Source organism: Orbicella franksi, chromosome 2 (genome assembly GCF_964199315.1).
Source record: "Orbicella franksi chromosome 2, jaOrbFran1.1, whole genome shotgun sequence".
Lineage (NCBI taxonomy): Eukaryota > Metazoa > Cnidaria > Anthozoa > Scleractinia > Merulinidae > Orbicella > Orbicella franksi.
This window is the reverse complement of record NC_138146.1, coordinates 16,214,512-16,235,682: the sequence shown is the minus strand read 5'-3', so window position 1 is coordinate 16,235,682 and position 21,171 is coordinate 16,214,512. Positions and strand designations below refer to the sequence as shown.

Genomic DNA, 21,171 nt, shown 5'->3' with positions numbered 1-21,171 from the left:
GGTGTGAGATTTGGCATTAGTAAGATATTTTTCGTTTTTATTTTTGTTAGCTGTTGAAAATGTTTTCTACATTTCGCTGAAGACCAGGTGAATGTGATAGGTAATTCATGTGATGCCATCGTATCAAAATCAACGGCAGAAAAAGGCTTGCTGGAATTCAGCATCTCAATGGTGTGCAATTTCGGACTCTAACGGTTACATTTTACGTTAAAAATATTCGCCGAACACGAAAATATGAGCAGCAAAAGGACATTGGTTAAACAAAAAGTGACTTACGGGTCCGCGGGAGATGGAAATTTGCATGAAAGTGACGAAGATTTCTCAGGTAAACGAAACCCAACGAAACGAGTGTCGTTTGATAGCCATGAACTGAGCGACTCCGATTCTGATGCAGAGAATTCTCTTGGAAGGATTAATCGCTCCTCTGCAGGGCCAGCTGGTGATTCTCTTGACGGGTTGTTTAGAGAATCAAGTCCTAAAGACAGGCAACGATCTGAGGAATCAATAAAAGGAACTTCGATAGAGAGGCAAGGCTCAAAAGATAAATATTCACGTCGCGAAGACAAAGGTATGTTTTTATTGACAAAAGTACGTAATTGACTGGATTATAGCGCTTTTAAACAACTATCTTTTTTTAACATTTGTTTGCACTTCAGTAGTTGGTGTAGTTCTGCTATACCACAAAGGTGGTCAGTCAGATCTGTCTGGACACTAGCAATTTTTGCTTACATGTAAATTGGAAATAAGAGAGGATGAGGTGTAAGAGAGTTTATTTCTCATATTGGCCTTATTCACATGGTAATCCCTCTTGAGTTATTTTTAGATTACTCTTGCTTTCAGAAATCCTAGAAGAGTATCAAAATAGCTAATGCTGTAACACAGATTTTGCTCATGTGGTTAGACTAGAGGGCTTGGATTATGTGTATTTTGTGCACCCCTTGACCAAGATATTGGTCGACCAATATGTTGGTCGACATATCAACAGACACTTGACAGCTATATCAACTGGGATATGTCGGTGGATATATCGACCGACATATTGGTCGAGTATTTGTCGATATGTTGACCAACACTCGACCGATATATTAGTCGATATGTCAACCGAGAGTGGCTGTCCGATTGTCAGCCGACATGTCGATTGATAGGCTACCGACATTCCACCAATACTTCACTGATACTTGTGTACTGGTGATTGTAGTCTGAGTTGCAGACGTAATTTAACCTAGGTTAGTAACTTCTGCTGAGCAGCGTAGATATCCCTGTTCTACCTCCCCCACCACCCCCGCTTCTAAGAGACTTCTTTGTATAAACCGAGGTAAGATGAGAAGGGGTCTCAACAGTGCTCACGGTTTTGTTCAAGTTAACCATTTATTGCTTTCTAAATCATATGAAAAAACTTCGGGCGAACTAGCTTTAGGTTGGGGTGAAACGACTTTGGGCGAAACACACCTGGGGCAAAACAACCATAATTCAACGCAGCGTAGTCAATGAGTGTCAATATGTCAACCGATACAGCGGTCGAGGGGTGCACAAATTACACATGATCCGAGGGCTTTACATGCAGTTTCATCCTCTATGAAACATCCACCCATCCACAAAGGAAGCAGATGTCATGTCTGAAAATAACTCGAAGGGGATTACCTTGGAAATAAGGCCTACATAAACTCTCTTATCTTCTGTTCTCCTGTTAGAGGGTCTGGTGGTCTCATGGTCAGTGCACTTTACCTCCGGGTAGACAGGGTAGCCGATAGGTTGCGGGAAAAAAAGACAAATTTTGCGGGATTTACAGAGACAAATTAGTGGAAAAAATTGCAGATTTCACGGGAAATTCACAGGAATTTTCAGGGTAAATTTTGCTGAAAAACAATCGGTAAAAACGGTCAATTTCGTGGGAGTTTTCTGGGAAAATTTCGCTGGAAAGCGATCGGTTTTGCACTGATTTGATGAACATTGGTAGCTAAAGACAGCAATTTTGCCTTTTTTTTTGTGGAAAATGAAGAGCTTTAGCCTATGCAACAACAATGGCAACAGAAACACAGACTACTTATAAGTGTTGCTTTTGTAAACCTGGCCATTTTGCAAGAAAATTTGAGCAACTCGTTTGGACTATAGTACATGTTTGTATTTGTTTGACGACAAGGTTCTTTTCAACAGAAATCATCATTTGCTCTTTTAACAACAATGTGCTCAAGAAATGCATCAGTGGCAAAGCTATTTACATCATGGCCACAGTGAGTGGCCAGTTTTTCACAACATTAATCTAAGAACGCCTGGTAGTTTTTGGATGTTGTTTACTCGTTGCAGTGATGACGTGTCACGTTAAATTTGCAAGTTTACCGCAATTAAACAGCTCTAACAGCCAACATAAGTTTCAAATATGTTGCACCAACATGTATTTGATGCGATATCCAGTGAATTTCATGGTATTTTGCATGTTTTTGTGAATTTCACAGGATTTCGTGGATTTACTTGAAATTCGCAGCTCCGTGACGGTGCAAAATATCAGAAGCCCTGGGTAGAGTAGTCAAGGACATTGCGTTGTGTTTTTGGTACCTGCAAACTTAATGCTGGAGGATAACCCAGCAATGGACTAGCATCCCATCCAGGGGGGAGTAGAAATACATTGTACTACTAGTCACTTCATGCTACTGAAACTGGGATAAGTACTGGCCTGATGGGCCATTTGGCTTGTATACAGACTTTACCTTACCTTTCTCGTGTTGGGACAAGGTATAGAATTTAAGAAGTGATCATTTGAAATACAATGTACTTGTGCTATCTTCTTATGTCTTCATTTAGAACAACCACGACCTGCCCCAAGACCTCGTCCCACTATTGCAGCGAGAAGGTCTAATTTTGAAGGTCACTCAGTCACTACATCACAGCAATCATCAGATGAAGATAGTGACAATCTGTCTGTCATAACTTGGCCAATGAAAACAAAGGAAACAAAGGAAGTAAAAGACAGACACCCAGTTCCACCTCCAAGGACATCGCCACGACAACATCAAGAAAAGAGTTCATCATCTGACATGGTTTCACCTAGGCCTGTGCCAAGATCAAGGCCTCCTTTGTCCTCTAGAGAAGGAAACATGAAATTATTTCAGAAAGACTCAGATGTTGATGAATACGAAAGGACTAAGCATTTAGAGAGAGATTCTGGAGTTCACGAATATGAAAAGACTAAAAATGCTCCAGATAAACCTATACCTCCTTTAAGAAGGAAAAAGACATTCGAAGAAACACAAGAAAATCACACTAGAGCCAAAATTCCCATAGTAAGAACTTCTACATTTGAGAATGATGGACCATTTCTGGATAAAAATGATACAGCAGAAATTGAGCAAGCGGGAAACTTAAGACATGGCCAATCGAAGAAGGTTAAAGGTCGACCTCTGATTTCAGTAGCAAGGTCTGACTCTTCTGAGGAAAGTGAAGATGATTCAAGAAAGATTAATAGAACAGGTCTGGTTGGTAGTAAAAAGTATTTTGAGGAAGAGCAGAGTCACGACAGGACATTCGGAGACCCCAAGGAGGAATCTGTACCACCAAGGGTACCGCCAAAGCCATCGCCTCGAAGTCGCATGATGTTTGACAATTCTATGAAAAATCATGAACCATCTGAAGAGGAAGGCAATCATGTAAAACGCTCAGGAAGTACTCCTTTGTTGAAAAAATCGTCAAGTCTTGAGACACTGCCCTCCAAACAGGGTTCACTTGCAAACAAGAAAGCTCTTTCTGGATCAAAAGAACAAGGGGTTCAGAAGGTACAACTGAAAAAAAGTCTCACTCCACAGAGACCCATGAGTGCTAAAAAAGGTTCCTTGATGACCAAGCTGAAGGCACAATCAGATATAACAGATACTTTTGAAGAGCATGTTCCTTCAACAGCAGAGAACATTATTGGAATCCAAGATGATAGAGTTTTCAAAAAGAAAGGTGCATCAGATTTTGATTCAGGTAATTAACAGAGCTAGAGTTCATGAAAGTACAGAGGTAAAAAATTAATGGTTGTAAAAAATGGTAAAATGACAGTCAACAATTCTATAAAAAAAAACGTGAACCATTTGTAGGGGAAGGCAATCATACAGAAGGGCTTACATTTTTTTATTTCTAAATATTTGTACAGTGTGCATGTACCTACAGATATGACATCAATAACAAGTAGCATTTAGCTATTTCTAACTCACACACGGTGTTTTACTATGATCAACAGTGTACGTGTTAGTCTTCTGAAATGAAGTCACGTGTGCAGGCTGCAGAAAAAAGTATGAACAGCTGCATTTATAGAGTGTACATGCATGTACATGTACTCGCCCAAATTATACTGAAAAATAATATCTGCTAATTCAAATGGAAGGGTCTGCTTTTTTCTGAAGCCCTTTGTAGAGTAAACAACCAACCGACCGTGTAGCCAACCCACTGACTGACCAACCAGCTGCTACTGACTCAATGACTGTTTCCATTTCTGGTGCTCACACTTCTATTCTAAAAAAAAAGGGTCTAGGACTGACTACACTGTAACTCACCTGTCTGACTGACTAACCAACTGGCTGACCCACTGACTGACCATTCAGCTGTCACTGACTGTATGATTGGCAGATTAACTAACCAACTGAATAATAGGTCAGTTGATACAAATTTATTATGTACGTGGCTTAATATTCCAGGTGGTGGTAGGTCAGGACCCCTAAGGGCCAACCAAGCAATTAGCACAATGACCCGATCACCACACCCTAGAGAAACACCTACAGACTTTTGGACAGGCACTAAAAGTGCTACTCATGGCAGCACTTTAACACCAAAGAGATCCTCATCAATGACAAATTTAAGAGGTGCAAGTCCAGATTCCTGGGGTGAAATGGGCAGTGAGAGGGTATCACAAAATGGTGGCTTGATGGACACTGCAACAATACGTCAGGCAGTGTTTGACGAGTGGAGGACAAAGAAAAGTGAAAGATTGAAGCAACAGTTGGTCAGCAAGTCTGCTGAGAAGAAAAAGCTTGAGGAGAAAGAAAAGGAAGAACATGAACGTAAAAAAATGGTAAATTTAACAAACTGTGTACTTGTGATGGGACAAATGCATGGGTTATTGACCAAGCATGTTTGGTTAAGTTGGCTGGATATTGGCCAAGTTCTTTTTTGCATGTTTATGGACTCAGACAGAGTCGAGGTCCATAAACATGCCGAAAAAGAAAGAGGTCAATATCCAGCCATCTTGACCGAACAAGCTTGGTCAATAAAGGATTTATTATATGGAATAAAAAATAAATTTTTCTTGCGGAACACAGCATGTGATCTTGAGTGGGCAAGATAGCACCATCTAGCCTGCTTGACATGCTAATTTGTATTAAGAAGCCAACCTCAAACCTTCTTTTAGGTTTTGCCTCCTTTTCACCAATGTTGGAATTTGCTTTCATTCAAAACTACTAAAAAATTATAATTTTAGTTCTTTAACTCCCTCCAAATCTTTACACAATCCCTAGCTAAATTAAAACTGTGTGCTAAATACAACACTTCAAAACACACTAAACTAAATACCATCACAAAATTAGGCTTATTGTGCAATGTTATGAGGTAACTAAAAAGTTTTTTAAAATTTGTTTAATTCTTTCTAGGCAAAGAGAGCATTTGAATCCTGGAATGAACAGAAACAAGAAGAAAACAAAGGAAAGAATGCCAAGAAAAAAGAGTTGATGGAAAAAGAACTAGAAAAGCAAAAGGAGAAAAACCTTAAAGCTAGAGATGCCAAAAAGTACTTTGAATCTTGGAAAGCAAAGAAAGATGAAGAACTTAAAGAAGAACATCAGAAAAAGAAAGAGGAACAGTGCAACAAGAAAAAGAAGGAAGAAGAAGAAAAGCAAGAAAAAACCTTGAGTGCACAAAAAGTTTATGAAAATTGGTGAGATGCTCTTATCAAATATACAGTCACGTAACTTTAGTTTAACTTAAACACTACAAACTACATGTATGGAGATATTTCAACAATTACAATTGTAACAATTACATTATGGTGACTCCAAATGGCAAACTGCCCACTAGGAACATTCTACCTGATCTACATGTTTAGAAAATAGCCAAAGAAAATGTGCTTGCTGATTGGTCTAAAATTGTGTTTCTATAACCCATTGGAAACACAGAACTATCATGAGCTGTTCACATGATGATGGTGCAAGCAAAGAGAATTTACATTTTGATGATGAAAGTACACTATTTCTTTTCTTTTCTTAGTTGCAACATTTTCTAAAAAAAAAATAGAAAACGTGTTCTCCGTGTTTCTATTTTGGGAGTTTCTAAGTTTGGGAGAACTTGAAAATGCTGTGGAAACACTCGCCTGTCACCTCATGTTCCCACAGCATTTCTCATTCTCCCAAACTTCCACTCATGTTTCTACATTGTATCCATAACTTGAGAAAAACATGGTACATGATTTTTATTTCTTAATTAATACACAATGAAAAGAATAATACCCTGGTGCACTAGCTGCTCACTAGTTTCCAGTTGCACTGTATCGGTTATAAGAAAATATCTTCTAAGATGAATTGGAAGGAAATTCAACTACAGGGAGTATGGGGTAAAGAACAAATTTGACTCCCTGACAGGGATGTGACAGGAGTCAAGCCCATGTCCTTCTGCACTCCAGTCAGATGCTTTCATGTCAATTGATATGTACAATGTAAGCACATTAATTTTGAGACAAGTGAGGTGAATGTTAAGTCTATCCTGCACAGTACATTTTGATATAATTACATTTGCTTTGCACCTTCAAGAGTGACTTGATATCCTTCCTTTCCACTAACTTGTAACTAATTCATGAGTTAGTGAAAGAATAATTATGTAGTTTGGCAACCTACATGTACAATGTAGGTATTTAATGCAAAATCGCTCAGCAGCTTATACTCATGACATGAAAAGCCAAGTTAATGTTTGCAAATTTGAACCAACAAACCCATGGGTTCCAATTTCACTGAATTCTGTCACGTAGGAAAAAGAACAAAGATGAGAAGATAAAAGAAGAGTTGAAGAAAAAAAAGAAGGAAGGACTTGATAACACCATGAAGGAAGAAGAGGAGAAGTATGAGAGAAGTATTCAGTGTGCAGAACGGTATCAGGCTTGGGTGGAGAAAAAGGGGAAACCACAGAGAGGTCCTCCCCCACCAACACTGACACAAAGGTACTTGCATACCACTTCCCACAAAAGAAACAAGTAGTGCTACAGTATTTGCTTCCTTAAACTTAGACTAGCTTTAGATTTTTGTTAGAAATAAAGTTAACTATGCTTGCCAATATATCTCTACTGGCCGTAATGTAGATTCATAGGCATGCAATGCATACAGAGGGTTAATATAATCTTGCCATCAGCAGCCTTTGCATGTATTGCAAGTTTGTATGCAACACAAAAAATAAACATAGCTACTAACAGTAATGTGCATCATTTTTTCCTACATGAGAACACTTTTCCTCTGCTGTAAAAAATATTAATGATCACCTTCAAGGAATGCTTACTTATTTTTAACAAAGTACATGTACATTATAATTTTTTCGTTTACGAGTGTGAACAGATCACTTTGATTAAGTTATACCTTGGTCCCTGCGATAGTTATACAGAGCAACTTCAATGTCAAAACTAAAATATTGATTTAGACACTGACAAAATTTAGTCCCAGCAAAATCTCTGTTTACAAAGCTGAAAGGGCTGTTTTGTTGGCACATTTGTAATCATTTAGCATGTTTACTTTGTCGATGTACGCGGTTGTAAAATGATGTGATCTGACATTTCGTTATCATATTGTTATCTTTAGGAGCTGGTGCCCAAGTGGCAGAAAGTCAAACAATTGCATTCCAGAAAAAGTTGGGGGTGTGATTCAGGCACCCTCTCCCAACAGATCACGAACCATGTCAGGATCATATTACTTCAAGACTAACAAGGTACTGGACATGCACCCCCATTTTAATACATAATTTTATTTAATAACCTATTTGGACAACCTCCCTCAAAGCTTGCATATCTGTTGTCATCATCCCTAGAGGGGTACTACAAGATCAGTGTCTTACCCAAAAATGACCCTGGCCAGATCTTTTTATCTGCACTCTGAAACACTAACAATAGTCAAGTCAGACACCTCTCAGATGATGTTTTGTTTTTGTTTTACTTTGTTTTGTTTTTTAACAAACCAGTCTGTAGTTTTCAAGAGCATTTAAAATAGTTGTGTTGTACAAAGTCAAGATTGCATTACAGCTATCAAAAAAATCTAGCAGAGATTTATGAAAATGAAATGGTAAAAAAAAAAAACTATGATAAACCAATCACATTTTCTTTTGTTTTCTTTCTGCAGTTTTAATCCACAAAATGATAACAGTGCTGGACTTGGCTAAAATGTGAACACATTTTAATATACCTGTTTTTTTGTTTTTTGTTTTATTCAGTATAGTACTATGGCTTACTTAGTTGTTTGTTATTTGTTTTATGACTCAGATGTTTAGAGCATCATTGAACATTATGGGAAATCACACTTAGTACAGTTATACTTTTAATTATTTATTGTTAATTTTATTTCAAACCAAATTCATGATCACTAGAAAAGTTGTAACATTATTGTAATTGTGACTTCAGTGGACTATTTTAAAACATATACCACTTCTAACATTATTATATATGTTGGACTAGTAAGCTAAGTTTATTAAATCATATAGTGTTCATTGGTGGTAAAATAAAAATTAATACCAGTACATATTTTTAAAAGGTCCATAATTTCAGAAACTGGTCAGCTGAAATGCTCTGTACATTGTAATACTGATGGTTAAAATCTCAGTAGATGTATTTAAATGTGTTTCAGTCAATTCATGATTCATTTTCAACAGAATGCATCAAACATATATTACTTATAACTAATACACATTGCTATTGTCAAAACATGTCAAAACAATTAAGCAAGATTATGAAAAGTAATTTTGCTTGATACCATGTACGTGATTTTGTAGTGTGGTATTGGGTGGGAGTCGTTCTAAAATTATACTAGGCTGCCCAACTCTCTGCCGAGACATGGGCACAACATCAGTATTGCAATCACTGGAGCTGTAAGTCAATATTTGTCTAGTAAAAGTGTATGTAGGGCACAAAGGAAATAAAATTTAACTGAGTTTGATAATAAGAGTGACTTTCATTGAAGTGAAACAGGTGCTGCAGTCTTAACACTTTGTTAGTCTGTAATTAGTAAACCCCTGAGAAAATTCATCACCTGAGGTGCTGTTGTACAGTAAAAACCTGCATAAAAGAACAAGTGGAGTAAGAACACTCAGGCTGAAATTTGGTCAAAAAAGTACCATATACATAAGAACACATTCAAGCTGAAAGATGAAAATTGTTCCTATATCAAAAAATTGGCTGCCAGTTAGATTAGAATAACAGTGCTAAGTACACTACTGAGTAGATCAATATATGTGCTACACATTAACTAATTAAAATGTTGTGCTTGCACTTTGATTTCATCTGTTGGTAGTCTATCCAGTATTTAATTTTTAGAAACAATTTTAAGAACACCTTAAGACCATTTTCAGGCTGATTTTGCAGAAAACACGTGATATATAAGAACAAAATCAGCCTGAAACCCCAAAACCTGTGTTCTTTTATGTGCCTTCTTACTGTATCACAGAAAAGTCTGTTCTTTATGATTAATTTAAATTGGATATATGTTTGGGAAAGATAAAGGAAAAGACCACTTTGCCACAGTTCTTCATCATTTTTTTTTTTTACTGATCATTGGGTTTTAGAAATATACAGCAATTATTACAGCTAATGATTAATTTTAGAGATTTGAACGTTACAAACAAAAGTTTGGACCTCTAGCTACCCATCCCAAATATTCTATTGTCCGTAAACAATAGATCAAAATCCTGCTGATCAAAATGTTCACAAATCTGTTATACCATGTGAACATGCTTGTTGATTGCCAATGTCGACAGTAATTCAAAATAACTCAATTATTGGCAGAATAAATGTCTCTGAGATATAAGAAATAATAAAAATAATCTATAATAAAAATAAATTTATTGAATTATATCCTTTACTCTATATTTTCATCACAACCTGCTGGGGTCAACTATCATTAATTTTTTATCAAGCTGTATGAGAGAAAGGTTTAAAGAGGTGCAAATGAGAGAGAGAGAAAAGCCAATCTGTTACACTTCTCAACAAAACACCTAAGAGTCCAACACCCATTCTTTTTACATTTTTAGACATGTGTGGCATACAGACCACATACAAGTAAGCATAAACGACAGCTACAAAAAAATTTATTCTCTATGTGCTTACAATTTGCTTGAGCAAGCTATGGTTTGGTGATTCCCAGTGATGAGATTATGTGAAAAATAAGAGCTTTTGTCCTGTGCTTAGAGTGAGGCCCTGTGAGGGCATTGCACCAACAAAAATTCAGCGTTGATGATCAAGCATGCCCTACAGTTGTCGGTGTTTTCATTGCAGCTTTCATCTTACAGTGCTGCAATCCATTTCTTGTGTTCCTGCCATGGTTTCCTCCTCTTCATTACCAGGAAATTCTTCTTCTAAGCCCTCTTCCACATTTTCCTTCAGCAGCTCGACCTGATAGTCAGAGCTGGAATGCTCAAAGTAACTGGTTATGTGATGCTGTCAAATACAAAATATTGCACCAAAAGTTGACTGAATGTTGTATAGGTTAATATACAACAAAGTGTCTGTGATTTAACAGTCATGATTCTTGTAGAGTAGGATCAAGTGTAAGTTACGTGCTAGGTGGGGTTCATCTCTCTAGATTTTACAGCACAACCAGAGGCGACTACCTTTTGCCTTTTTTCATATACATGAGCTTAAGTGCTGGGCACTCAGGATTTCATGGTTAGGGACTTTTGGATTTCATCCAGGACCACCCTATACAGCATAATGCACATCAAAGTACTGGTACATGTGTAAATGTTGTGTTAATTTGTTTCATTTGTTTACCTCTCTAGATGGCTTGATACAGCGAATCATGTAATCCAGCCTGAGTATTGTCCTTACCAAGAGGTCTTTGACCTAGAGAACACCAACAACAAAACTGTATACATGCAGTTGCAGAAAACATCACAAACTTATCATATTGCCATGTAAAATGTCCCTGTTCTTATTGGAAGCACGCTTTCTGAGCCTAACTTTGATTTGGAAGGATTAAGTGACTGGGTCCAGGCATACAGTGCTACATTACTCACTCTGGATAACATGCTTCTGGATCAAACATTTTAGAAATAAAAACAAATAACATGGATAGCAAGTTTCTCTTAACACTGTAGGCTATCCCCAGTGTTTTGCTGGGTTGCCCTAGCTTTTTGTTCGTAAAGTGCCTTATCCGAGAACACATCACAATGACACCAGAAAGAGTTTAACCATGTACAGGCCACCTTCTACACTCATAAATTTTATTTTCTTTACAGTTGCCTTAATTAGTAATTTTTTTTTTCTGATAACAGGGCCTGATCCAGGATTTTATTTAAGGAAGATGTTTGGCAGTGCATGTTCCTCCAGTACAAGACAGATACAAGCAACATCAGATCCCATGGGGAATGCTGGGGGAAGGGAAACAATTTCTGCAAAATCTGATCTGCCTGTGTACTTAAGTTCAGTCCCTCTTATAGGACTTCAGCAGTTAAGAAACAAACTGAAACTTTGAATGGCAATGTTTATAGAGCAACTGTCACTATTTATTTTAACACACCTTTGTTCTGTTCATGAAAGCAGCCCTTGGGTCCTTGATTTCTCCATTCAATGTTCTCAGCTTATTGGTCAGCATTTCAAGAGGTGCCTGACACAGAGTGGAGAAAAAAATAGTCAGTTGCCAAAAAATGTACACAGGGAATTCTGCAAGAGCACAGAGTTTCTCCTCCCCCCAGTATTGGTCCACATAATAACATGCTGCTCCAGCTAGAGAGGTGTCCAACTGGGTGTCAGCTAAGGAGGCTTGCTCGGAAAAGTCGACTGAAAAAGGTTGTAACTCATTACTGTAAAATTGACCTATAATTCTTGGTGCAGAAAAGCCTTAACAATGCTCGTAAAGACACAAAGAAATTTTAAAATTAATTATAGTCAAACTGCCACTAACAGCCACCTCCCTACAACTGCCAACTTTCTACAACTGCCAGTTTTTTTTTTGTTTTTTGTTTTCATCCCGGCGGACAATCCATACATTTTCTCTTATTTTAACCTCTCTACAACAGGCACCTCTCCACGATGAAGATGGCCACAAAAGCGTGTTCTAAACTACCAAAATAATCTTTCCACAACAGCCAGTTAATCAACAACTGATGAAAGGTGTAAACCCCATTTTATATTGTAAAAGCTCCCGTAACGTGCGTCGTTGATGTCTGTTTCTGTATGGTTTCTATTTTCTTGATATATTTTAAATGTGTTTAATTAAGTATTTCAATGCTACACTAAGTATTTTTTTTTAATATAAAAATGTTGCCCATCCCCCCCCCCCCCAAAAAAAAATACAGGTGTCATACTACACCTCTACCTCCCCATAACAGCCACTTTCATCTGTCACAAAGGTGGCTACTGTAGAGAGGTATGACTGTGATTGTGCTGGTAAGAATTTTTAGGGGGCTGGTAAGAATGACTGTTGGTTTTGTTTGCCCCTTATTGGTAATGTGGGTCTGAATCATGTTTAGATGGCAGAATAATCCAATTTTGAAAGGATAGTCACACATGTTCCACTGAAGTTCCACAGATGCACCTGTTCCATATCCACCCACTGACTCACGAATTTCTTGTGCATACACAACAAAATCAATGTTAACCTGCTCTTGGACTGTTTAATAATAATTCTTACCCTTTCTCTAGATGGCAGGTCTTCACTTCCAACTGCAAGGCCCACAAATGAGATTATTGTGTGCAACAGAAAATAGTCTGACTCCTCTCCTGGTCTGATCATTGTTACAAGTTCTACCAACTTTGAAACCTGCATAAAAATGGAAAAAAAAAAATCAATATGCTGTTGTAACGAGTGTGGGGAATTTACCTGTAGTTCAACCTTAGGATTGAACCCAAGTCACTGGTATTAGGAGAGTAACCCTGACCAACTATATGTACCGGTGTTGACTCAAAATTGTGAGATAACTAATGTCACCTCTGAAGAAAGTGTCGGCCCCACAGAAAACTAAAAATTGCCCTAAAATTTAATAGCCCATTTCAGACCCAACTACCCCTTTCCCTTGGACAAACATAGGCACGCAAGGCGTGCAAGAGTTATTTTTTTGTGTGAAGTGTAGGAGATAGGAGCATTCATGGAGCTGTTTACAATAATGATTTGGTTAATTTGACAAGTTTTTTCGGTTGCGATGTACAGCAAGAAAGAAACTGAGAATTTATGATGTACATGCAATGTTACATCGGTCATGGTAAGATAGCTAAATAGTAAGCCATGAAATGTTTGACTGAACAAACTACAGTAATCTGACACATCTCCAGATTAATGTAGATACCATCTTATTTCTAACAGGCAATTTGATTCGTTCTTTGATACAACCCACACTGTGATTGGTGTGACACACGCACATGTATAACTCCCTCATTCACTGATCACAAAGCCCTTCCAACCCCCAAGAGGAATTTTTGCTCAAAAATACTCAAGTTAAATAAGAGACCTTTTTGCACTTTATACGAGTCGTAAGTTTACTCTTTTTACACAACACAACACAACACCACTTCACCAAAAACAGAAAGAAAGAGAAAAAAAACCTCTCTGACATGTTGAAAATCTGATTTAATTAAATTGCACTTTAACTTGGTGCCATGCAGGCTTCAAGGAACATTTGAGCAGTTTTCATACTTTCTACCTTTAAAAATATCGGACTGAAATGAATGTCATCAAGTAAAACTATTAAACTGCTACTGCAGAGATGTAAAAAACGTCCAGAAATGAAAGCTTCTTTTTTGTTTAACATCTTAGAAACAATAGTTGATAACTTGTCAGCTCTAATTGAATTTACTCCCATATAAAAAACAAAAGTGTTAAGTTACCATTTGTAACTAAAGATAGCAAACATCTCATGGGAAAGAGTGGTTACGATTCGTCAGCTCTGATTGAATTTACTCCCTTATGAAAAACAAGAGTGTCAAATTACCCTTTGTGACTAAAAAATAAAAATATCTCGTTATATTTGCATCCAACAAGAACAAAACAACCGTTACCTGCACTTACTATTGTAAATGTTAGAACTCTTTCAAATCTAAATAGTCTCGTCTCCTCTAAAACATGTCCTTAGAACTACAAGCGACGATTCGTGACCTCTAATTGAATTTACTCCTTGTGAAAAACAAAAGTATCAAGTTACCGTTGTAACTAAAAATGAAAATATCTCGTTCAATTTGCATACTACTAACTCACGCTCTGTTTCAAACCTCAAGGCTCATCTCGTTCATAACTAAAATCCTCAGGCTAACCCACAGAAAATGTTGAAGTAAACCCAATATATGAATACTTCCTCCTCTTTTATAGAAGAATAAATATGGCCGTTCTGAACTCTATCGGGATCAAATCTTCCCACATACCATTTACCTTTACAACAAGAAATTTGATTGGCTGTTTATAGTAGATCCAATCTGATTGGTGTGACATACATACATCTCTCACTCACTCACTCACTCACTCATCCATTGACCTGTCCATAACATACCCGACGCGCCAACTAAGAGGTATTTTTTTTTACAAAAAAAATAACTCAAAAATTGACCTAGTTTAAAATTATCCCGACCTAAAATATTTAAACTGCTACAAATATACTGTGTGAAGGATAGAATATTATTGTAGATCCCATCTCACCTCCATGGTATCTGGAACTGTGACATTGCATCTCTCATCTACAAATCTCTTTCCAGTCTGTTCTTCTTTCCCAAACTTAAGTATTAACCAATGAACAAGTGTCAGACTAAGACGACGTTGAAGTTCAATGCCATAGGTTGAAGGTGGCTGAATTTGAACAAGATACAGAAGATTCCGGTGCTGTGTGCTCAGTTTTGCCACAATACTACACAGCTCTTTTACCTGGCATTCCAACATAAAAGATCAATTAATTTTTTGCGTGGGCAGCCTCTACAGGTATATAATGCTTTCCCCCCAGAGAATTAATTTAAGTCCGTGAGCATGCACTGTTTCAATTGCTCTTCCTTGCCAAGATGGTGGGTCCACTCATGTCAATAAAGTTGTTGCCAGTGCTTGAAAGTAACTTTAATACATTTGTATAATTTTACTGCAACTTTTTCATGAAGATGTGTTGTTAAAATTAAGTCCACAATAAAACGGCTGTTATTAATGACTTTGTAATACTCCTCTGCTAGGAATCAGGTGTTGTGTGTCTACACCTGTTTGAGTGAAAGCATCAACCTATTTTGTCTCACTCACTCAAACTTTGATTTGGATTACAAAGATGTCAGCAACAATAATAATTATGGTCACTTTAATGGTCACTTAGGCAGACTGCCTCTTGAATAGAATCCTCCCAACTGGTGTAATCTGTACAAGTATAAATCCCTTCCTCCAAATCTTTCAGATTAATACATGTGTTAACATCCCAAGAGATCGGCCAAAACTCTGTACCTCTTCAGGCCACTGTGTCGCTCCAAAACAGTTCAGCAATGCTGCAATGCACATCTCAATATCAAACACAATACTTTGAAGTCTTAAGTCCAATGCTATCCGACACATCAGCACCATGAGGTTCCTTAAGTCCTGAACTGTGTATGATAGAGGACACTTCTGAAGGCAGTGAGTAAGAAACTGTACAAGGTGCATTATATTTACAACAGGGAAACATTCAGACTGGGTTCCACCATTGACTGTTTCTTCTTCCATCTTGATTTCTTCTGAGGAATTCTCACTTGACAAAATGTCCTTTACATTTAATTGATCCACCACATCTCCAGGATAAAGTCTGGGTACCGTGGCACCACATGACAGCAACTCTTTTAGGAGTTTTTTGATACTAGGAACCCATGATGTTCCTCTGGAGTGTTGCGGAATATCCTCTCTGTTCTGCAATAAAAAGTACTAGCAAGATGATACCACCATGATGCACATTTTAGGATCTTGGTTTTCTGTTGTTCCTGCTTATTACTCGTAATAAGGTAATATGGTTTACTCCCCTGATTCCCTTTCCATTATTTAGCATCTGTAGCCTAAACTTATTATTTATTTTCCGTTTATATTCGGTCATACATGTACCTTGTAAAAATAGTTCTTGTAAGAGTATAACAGAAGTGTCAACAAGGAGACGTCTGGAGTGAAAATAATCATGTCAAGAAATAGTTCAACAAATCTATACACTGTAGCTTATCTTGCCTCTAGCACTATCTTACCTCTGTAGCTGCCTCAAGCATAACCCAAAGGACTTGAAAAGATGAACTTATAATATGCTGATCTCTATGATGGCACATGATCTGAAACAGCCATTCGGCAACCTCTGGAGGGCAAGGCTTGTCCAAGTAGTGCTGCAGTATCCAACCCCCACAGAGCAACTCCTGAAGGTTACTATCTGATGCCAACATCAGCTTGGCCTCAAAAGTGTCACCTTCTGGTTGAGGAACCATTGACAGACAAGGAAAATCCTGTGACTAAATTCCGCGTACAACAAGAAAGGAGACAAGTGATGTTCAAGTTAAAGACCAACTTCAAACAATCCATGTATCACATGTTCTGTACTACACACAAACACTGTCATCATTACACAAAATGAATAATAATTATTATACAGGTGAACTGATGTTCAAGGGGTCTTTGAAGTTTGTAATAACTTGAGCAATAACTGAAATCTATTTTCCAGCAAGATCAGTCCCAACACACATTGGGTTGGAAATTGCATAAGATTTTGCTCAATCTCTCAGACAAGTCTCTATCCTTTATCTTGCTTGGTGCATTTGGAGAAATTTTTGGAGTTGTTGAATGCTTCAGATTTCAATGAATTTTAAGAATAGAACCTAAACAGTCTGACTCTATGCGATGTAGATAATATTTAAATAAGTCTTTGTTTCCAAGTGTAATTTAAGCCAGTACAGCTGTCTTTCAGCCAGTGAAATTACTGAGCAAGTCCCTCGCTACATGAACATCCCTAACACACCCGTCATAAAAACATCAGAAACTTACCGTAACATAGGGATGAAACATTGGGAAAATGTCCTCCCCTGGTAGTTCTTCAGAAAAGTCAGGCACCTCTCCAAGGAACCTTTTGATATCCTGCGGCAAGGTGCAGTCTCTCAGGTCACGCCCATCTGAATTCAAAGGACATAAATAACTGCAAGTTATTTCCTCAAGGGAGCATACCCCTAGTACTGGCAAGTAACTACTGCATTTCAATAACGTTAATCCATAAATTATAAGTTAATTTAAATCAGTAACTTGTCTTTGTATTTGTTTCAAGCTATGCTTTGTAAAGAGGTTAACTGATGGTCACTTTAGAGAGAGCTAATGTTAACATCGGAAATAAATGGTGTGACTCCAGCTAAAGATGTCCATTTCAGGGTACTACATGACCAATTCAGAGAGGGAGGAGTCAGTTATAAGGTGTCACAGTTTAGAGTGGTGTTTAGTGTGACGTTTGTACAATTTAGAGAGGGTTATTGTTTTGAGATATCTACTTGCAGGTACTAGGCTTAATATGTGATACACTCATGACAAAGCACTTCAACACAAAACTACAACAGAAGATGACTTTTCCACTACATGTATGAATATTTTCACATCTGTTAGTGTCTAATAAAATTGGTACCAAAAGTACTGTCAGTATTACAAGCAATCAAATACAGATAAATACATGTAAGAACAAAATTAATTTAAAATTTCATTTCTAGATGAAAAAACTAAAACAACTTTACACTAGATTTTAGGGGAATTGCACTGCCCAGATACGTCTAGTGAATCTCTTGGTAATGCACTCTTGCCAAGCTTACCATCTGTTAGTTCTTCCTCTGATTCAATATCACTGAAGGTGCTTGGTACTTGCATTTGAACAATGCCTCCATTTTCTATCCCTCTCTGTAATTCTGCTTCCATTTCAGCAAGCTCAGCATCTCTTTCCCTGTGCTTGGCCTTTTCAGCAATTAACTTGTCAAAGGAAAGTTTATATTTGATGCTCTTCTCTTCTTTGGCAGTAACATTCCCAATAACAGGGGATGGGGTTGCATAGGCCGGTGCTATTCCCTTTTCTGGAGTACGGATATCTGGTTTCATTTTTGCCTTTTCGGAGAGAAATCTTGGCGGTGTTAAAAGGTCCTCATCTGAAGAATCTGAACCATCGGGGAAAGCCCCATCATTTAAGTCCTCCTGAAAGTGTGCATCATTAAATGGCTTGCTGATCTGGTCACTTTCTTCACCACTGTCTTCTTCTTTGAGATCGTCACAACTGCTCTCTTGCTCTCCATCCTTAGCATCACAAGAACCAGACTCATCTGACAAGTCACAATCATTTGCAGTTTCATTGAATTGTGGATCATCTAATGGCTTGTTGACCTGGTCACTGTCCTTGCCATATTCTCCTTCCTGAAAGTCATCACAAACACCATCATGTCCTGTTTTTAAGAGATCATCAAAACCGCTTTTATTACATGTATCTGTATTCAAATTTTCAGTGTTTGACTCTAAACAACCCTGCAACTCAACTTCCTTTGTTAATGAGCCTGCTGATGGTGCGATATCACAGTCCTCGGTACATTTTCCGGCACTCAAAACAACACCAAAATCTTGTTCCTCTTCAAGGTCATTGCATCTGATACTTTCACCAGTGCTTGAATCTTCAGTTTTTGACTTCTGACTAACATTGTTATGTGTGCCTGATTCCTTGGTTAATGAGATTTCAGTTGAAACTATTAATTCGCTTTGGTTTTCACTTTCACTGTGTGAGTCACTGTTGCAAGAATCTGTAGGACTTCCTTCAAATGAATAATATGTGGTGTCAACTTCTTCACATGTTGAGTGGAAGGTTTCATCACAGTCCATGGCACTGGTTTCTGCTGTTGGACCCCTTTTGACTGATCTTCTATTCAAGCTAACCATAGGGCTTTTGTCTTCAAACATGGAGGACTCCCCTGGTGATAATGCTGCATGATTATTCACATGTGGAGCACTGCTGTCTAAGCTCAGCATTGTGCTACTGTCCTCAGAACCAGAACTGCTCTTTGCGATTTGAAGTTTCTCTAAAATTGGTGTCCTGAATTCAGTTTCCTTTGTTGATTCCTGTTTTGAAAAGTTGTTCATAGAGTTGCAACTTTTTCTTGATCCTAAAATATTAAAGAAAAACAAGTAAAAGTAAGTAACAAAAGCTGATGGCACATAGTGAGCTGATCTAGGTGTAAGTCTTCATAAGGCAGTACATGCACTGTACATGTAATTCAATTCCATTTTATTGGCAGCAAACTATTGTCACTCCTCCTGGTTGCTTCATATCTCTTCTTGTTAGTTGGAGATTTTAAAGGTACACGTAGCTCATGACTCAATGAAAATAACTTTTTTTGTTTCAGTATAAAATAAATATTATACTGTACAGTTTATTATACAGTTTTATGGAATTTTTCTCTCTTTTTCAAAGTCTGTGCTTACAATTGAGTTGTAGCACTATCTACATGACTTGTATTACTGAATACAAAGTAAGCCCCGACAAAACATAGGGATGACTATAATTGACAGAGGTATTAAATGTAGATTTCATATCCAGACAACAGACTTCAGCGTCATCATTATGGAATAATTTACCTTGAGGTATCAAACTCTTGAAAAATTTTGTAATTTGTTGATTTCTAAGGAAGAAACAAACTGTCTTCTCAGTACATATAAATACCGGTAAAAGACTAATTAGATACTGCATGTATTATGTTACCATTGTGTTATGCACCGGTCATTTGAACCCTTCCCCCCAACCCCCATTCGGATATACCCAGGGCAAACTGGGGCTTTTAAATTTTTTTTCACTCGATTTAGGTTCCCCAGTAGTCGGGGAATGCACCTTTTTTCATGCCTTCACTATACAATGCGGGGTCTGAGCGGGGTTTGGAGGGGATTTCACTAGTGGTTTGCAACCTTTTTAGAAGACATGGTCGCAAAACACACGGAGGCTGAACAACTGATGAAGAAGGTATTATTTCAATCACTTAATATCATGCTTCTTCAGAGCCACCTTGACTTCAGTGGTAATCTATTCAATGAATTGTGCTTGATGTTTAGAGGGCAGGGGAGCTCACTCCAAACTTTTTGCCCGCAAGACAGGGCTTTCACTGCATTTCACTTACTGTAAATACCCCAGGTATGCCCCAATGGAGGGGTGGGGGTTTCAAATGACTGGTACATTGCTACAACTGCACTCATTGCGTTGTTCTCCTTTCACTCGCCTCCAGAAACCAAGAGCCTGGAACTGGCTAGGGGTATCATTAAGGTTAAGCAGTTATTCTTCTTTGATTCGCTGTACTGTTATTATATTTGAAGTATACAATAGGATAGAACAGAGGTCCCTTGGTTTGTTTTGCTGGTTGTTTACAAGTAATAAAAACACTCTGCAGATTTTCACCTTCTGCTGACTGCACGTTGTCTGAAGGCCTAAACTAAAGCCCACTATTGTAAAAACAATATGCTACGCTGGAGCAAATTTTCATTTTCACCTTGATAAAATATAGCTTATCAATTCTTTAAAACGCCACAAGCCGATAGTAAGTGTACTGAGCCCTCGATCGAGGAGCAAACGTGAAGTTTTGTACTCGAGCACCATATATTAGGTTCACAACTACTTTCTCAGAACAAACACCGCTCGAAGAATGCAAAAAAATTACGTTGTCACGTACCCTTTCGCTTTGTTCGCAGACGGCTGCTTTCTTTTCATTTTCGACGAAGAGTCGACGAAGGCAACTTTAAAAGCACTTTGCCGCCATCTTGTTATTTTGAAACGCGCCGAATTTGGCGCGCGGTGCGCTTGCGTAGATGGTGATAACGCTGACCTAATGAGTGATTGCACAAATATGGGTTATTGACCGTTTTATTGACCAAGTTTGAGTTCAAGATGGCTGGATATTGACCAAGTTCTTTTTTTGCGTGTTTATGGACCGAGATGGAGTCGAGGTCCATAAACTCGCAAAAAAAAGAACGAGGCCAATATCCACCCATCTTGACTGAACAAGCTTCATCAATATTA

General features: G+C 37.8%; 2 protein-coding genes across 4 annotated transcripts in view; one reads left to right on the top strand and one right to left on the bottom strand.

The window, feature by feature from the left end:
* Positions 1-97: 97 nt before the first annotated feature.
* Positions 98-9,152, top strand: LOC145478250 (uncharacterized). Its single transcript, XM_081456198.1, has 7 exons — positions 98-568; positions 2,800-3,960; positions 4,671-5,044; positions 5,619-5,902; positions 6,986-7,174; positions 7,803-7,929; positions 8,337-9,152. The coding sequence occupies exons 1-7, from the start codon at positions 235-237 to the stop codon at positions 8,340-8,342; spliced, it is 2,475 nt and encodes an 824-aa protein (XP_081312324.1). The 5' UTR covers positions 98-234; the 3' UTR covers positions 8,343-9,152.
* Positions 9,153-10,037: 885 nt separating this feature from the next.
* The window catches only part of LOC145478248 (SMC5-SMC6 complex localization factor protein 2-like), an 11,813-nt gene continuing 679 nt past the window's right edge, over positions 10,038-21,171 (bottom strand). The window contains exons 1-11 of one of the 3 annotated variants that reach the window (XM_081456194.1): positions 20,825-21,171; positions 19,746-19,789; positions 17,948-19,273; positions 17,145-17,269; positions 16,361-16,615; positions 15,603-16,037; positions 14,829-15,050; positions 12,837-12,965; positions 11,724-11,810; positions 10,976-11,047; positions 10,038-10,642 (exon numbers count right to left, since the gene is read on the bottom strand). The exon at positions 20,825-21,171 is cut by the window's right edge and continues 679 nt beyond it. In XM_081456194.1, coding sequence (XP_081312320.1) covers positions 10,484-10,642; positions 10,976-11,047; positions 11,724-11,810; positions 12,837-12,965; positions 14,829-15,050; positions 15,603-16,037; positions 16,361-16,615; positions 17,145-17,269; positions 17,948-19,273; positions 19,746-19,789; positions 20,825-20,862 — 2,892 coding nt within the window. In that variant the 5' untranslated portion in view covers positions 20,863-21,171 and the 3' untranslated portion in view covers positions 10,038-10,483. Of the gene's footprint in view, positions 10,643-10,975; positions 11,048-11,723; positions 11,811-12,836; positions 12,966-14,828; positions 15,051-15,602; positions 16,038-16,360; positions 16,616-17,144; positions 17,270-17,947; positions 19,274-19,745 lie in introns of all 3 variants that reach the window. The other 2 variants (XM_081456195.1, XM_081456193.1) reach the window with 2 other exon arrangements.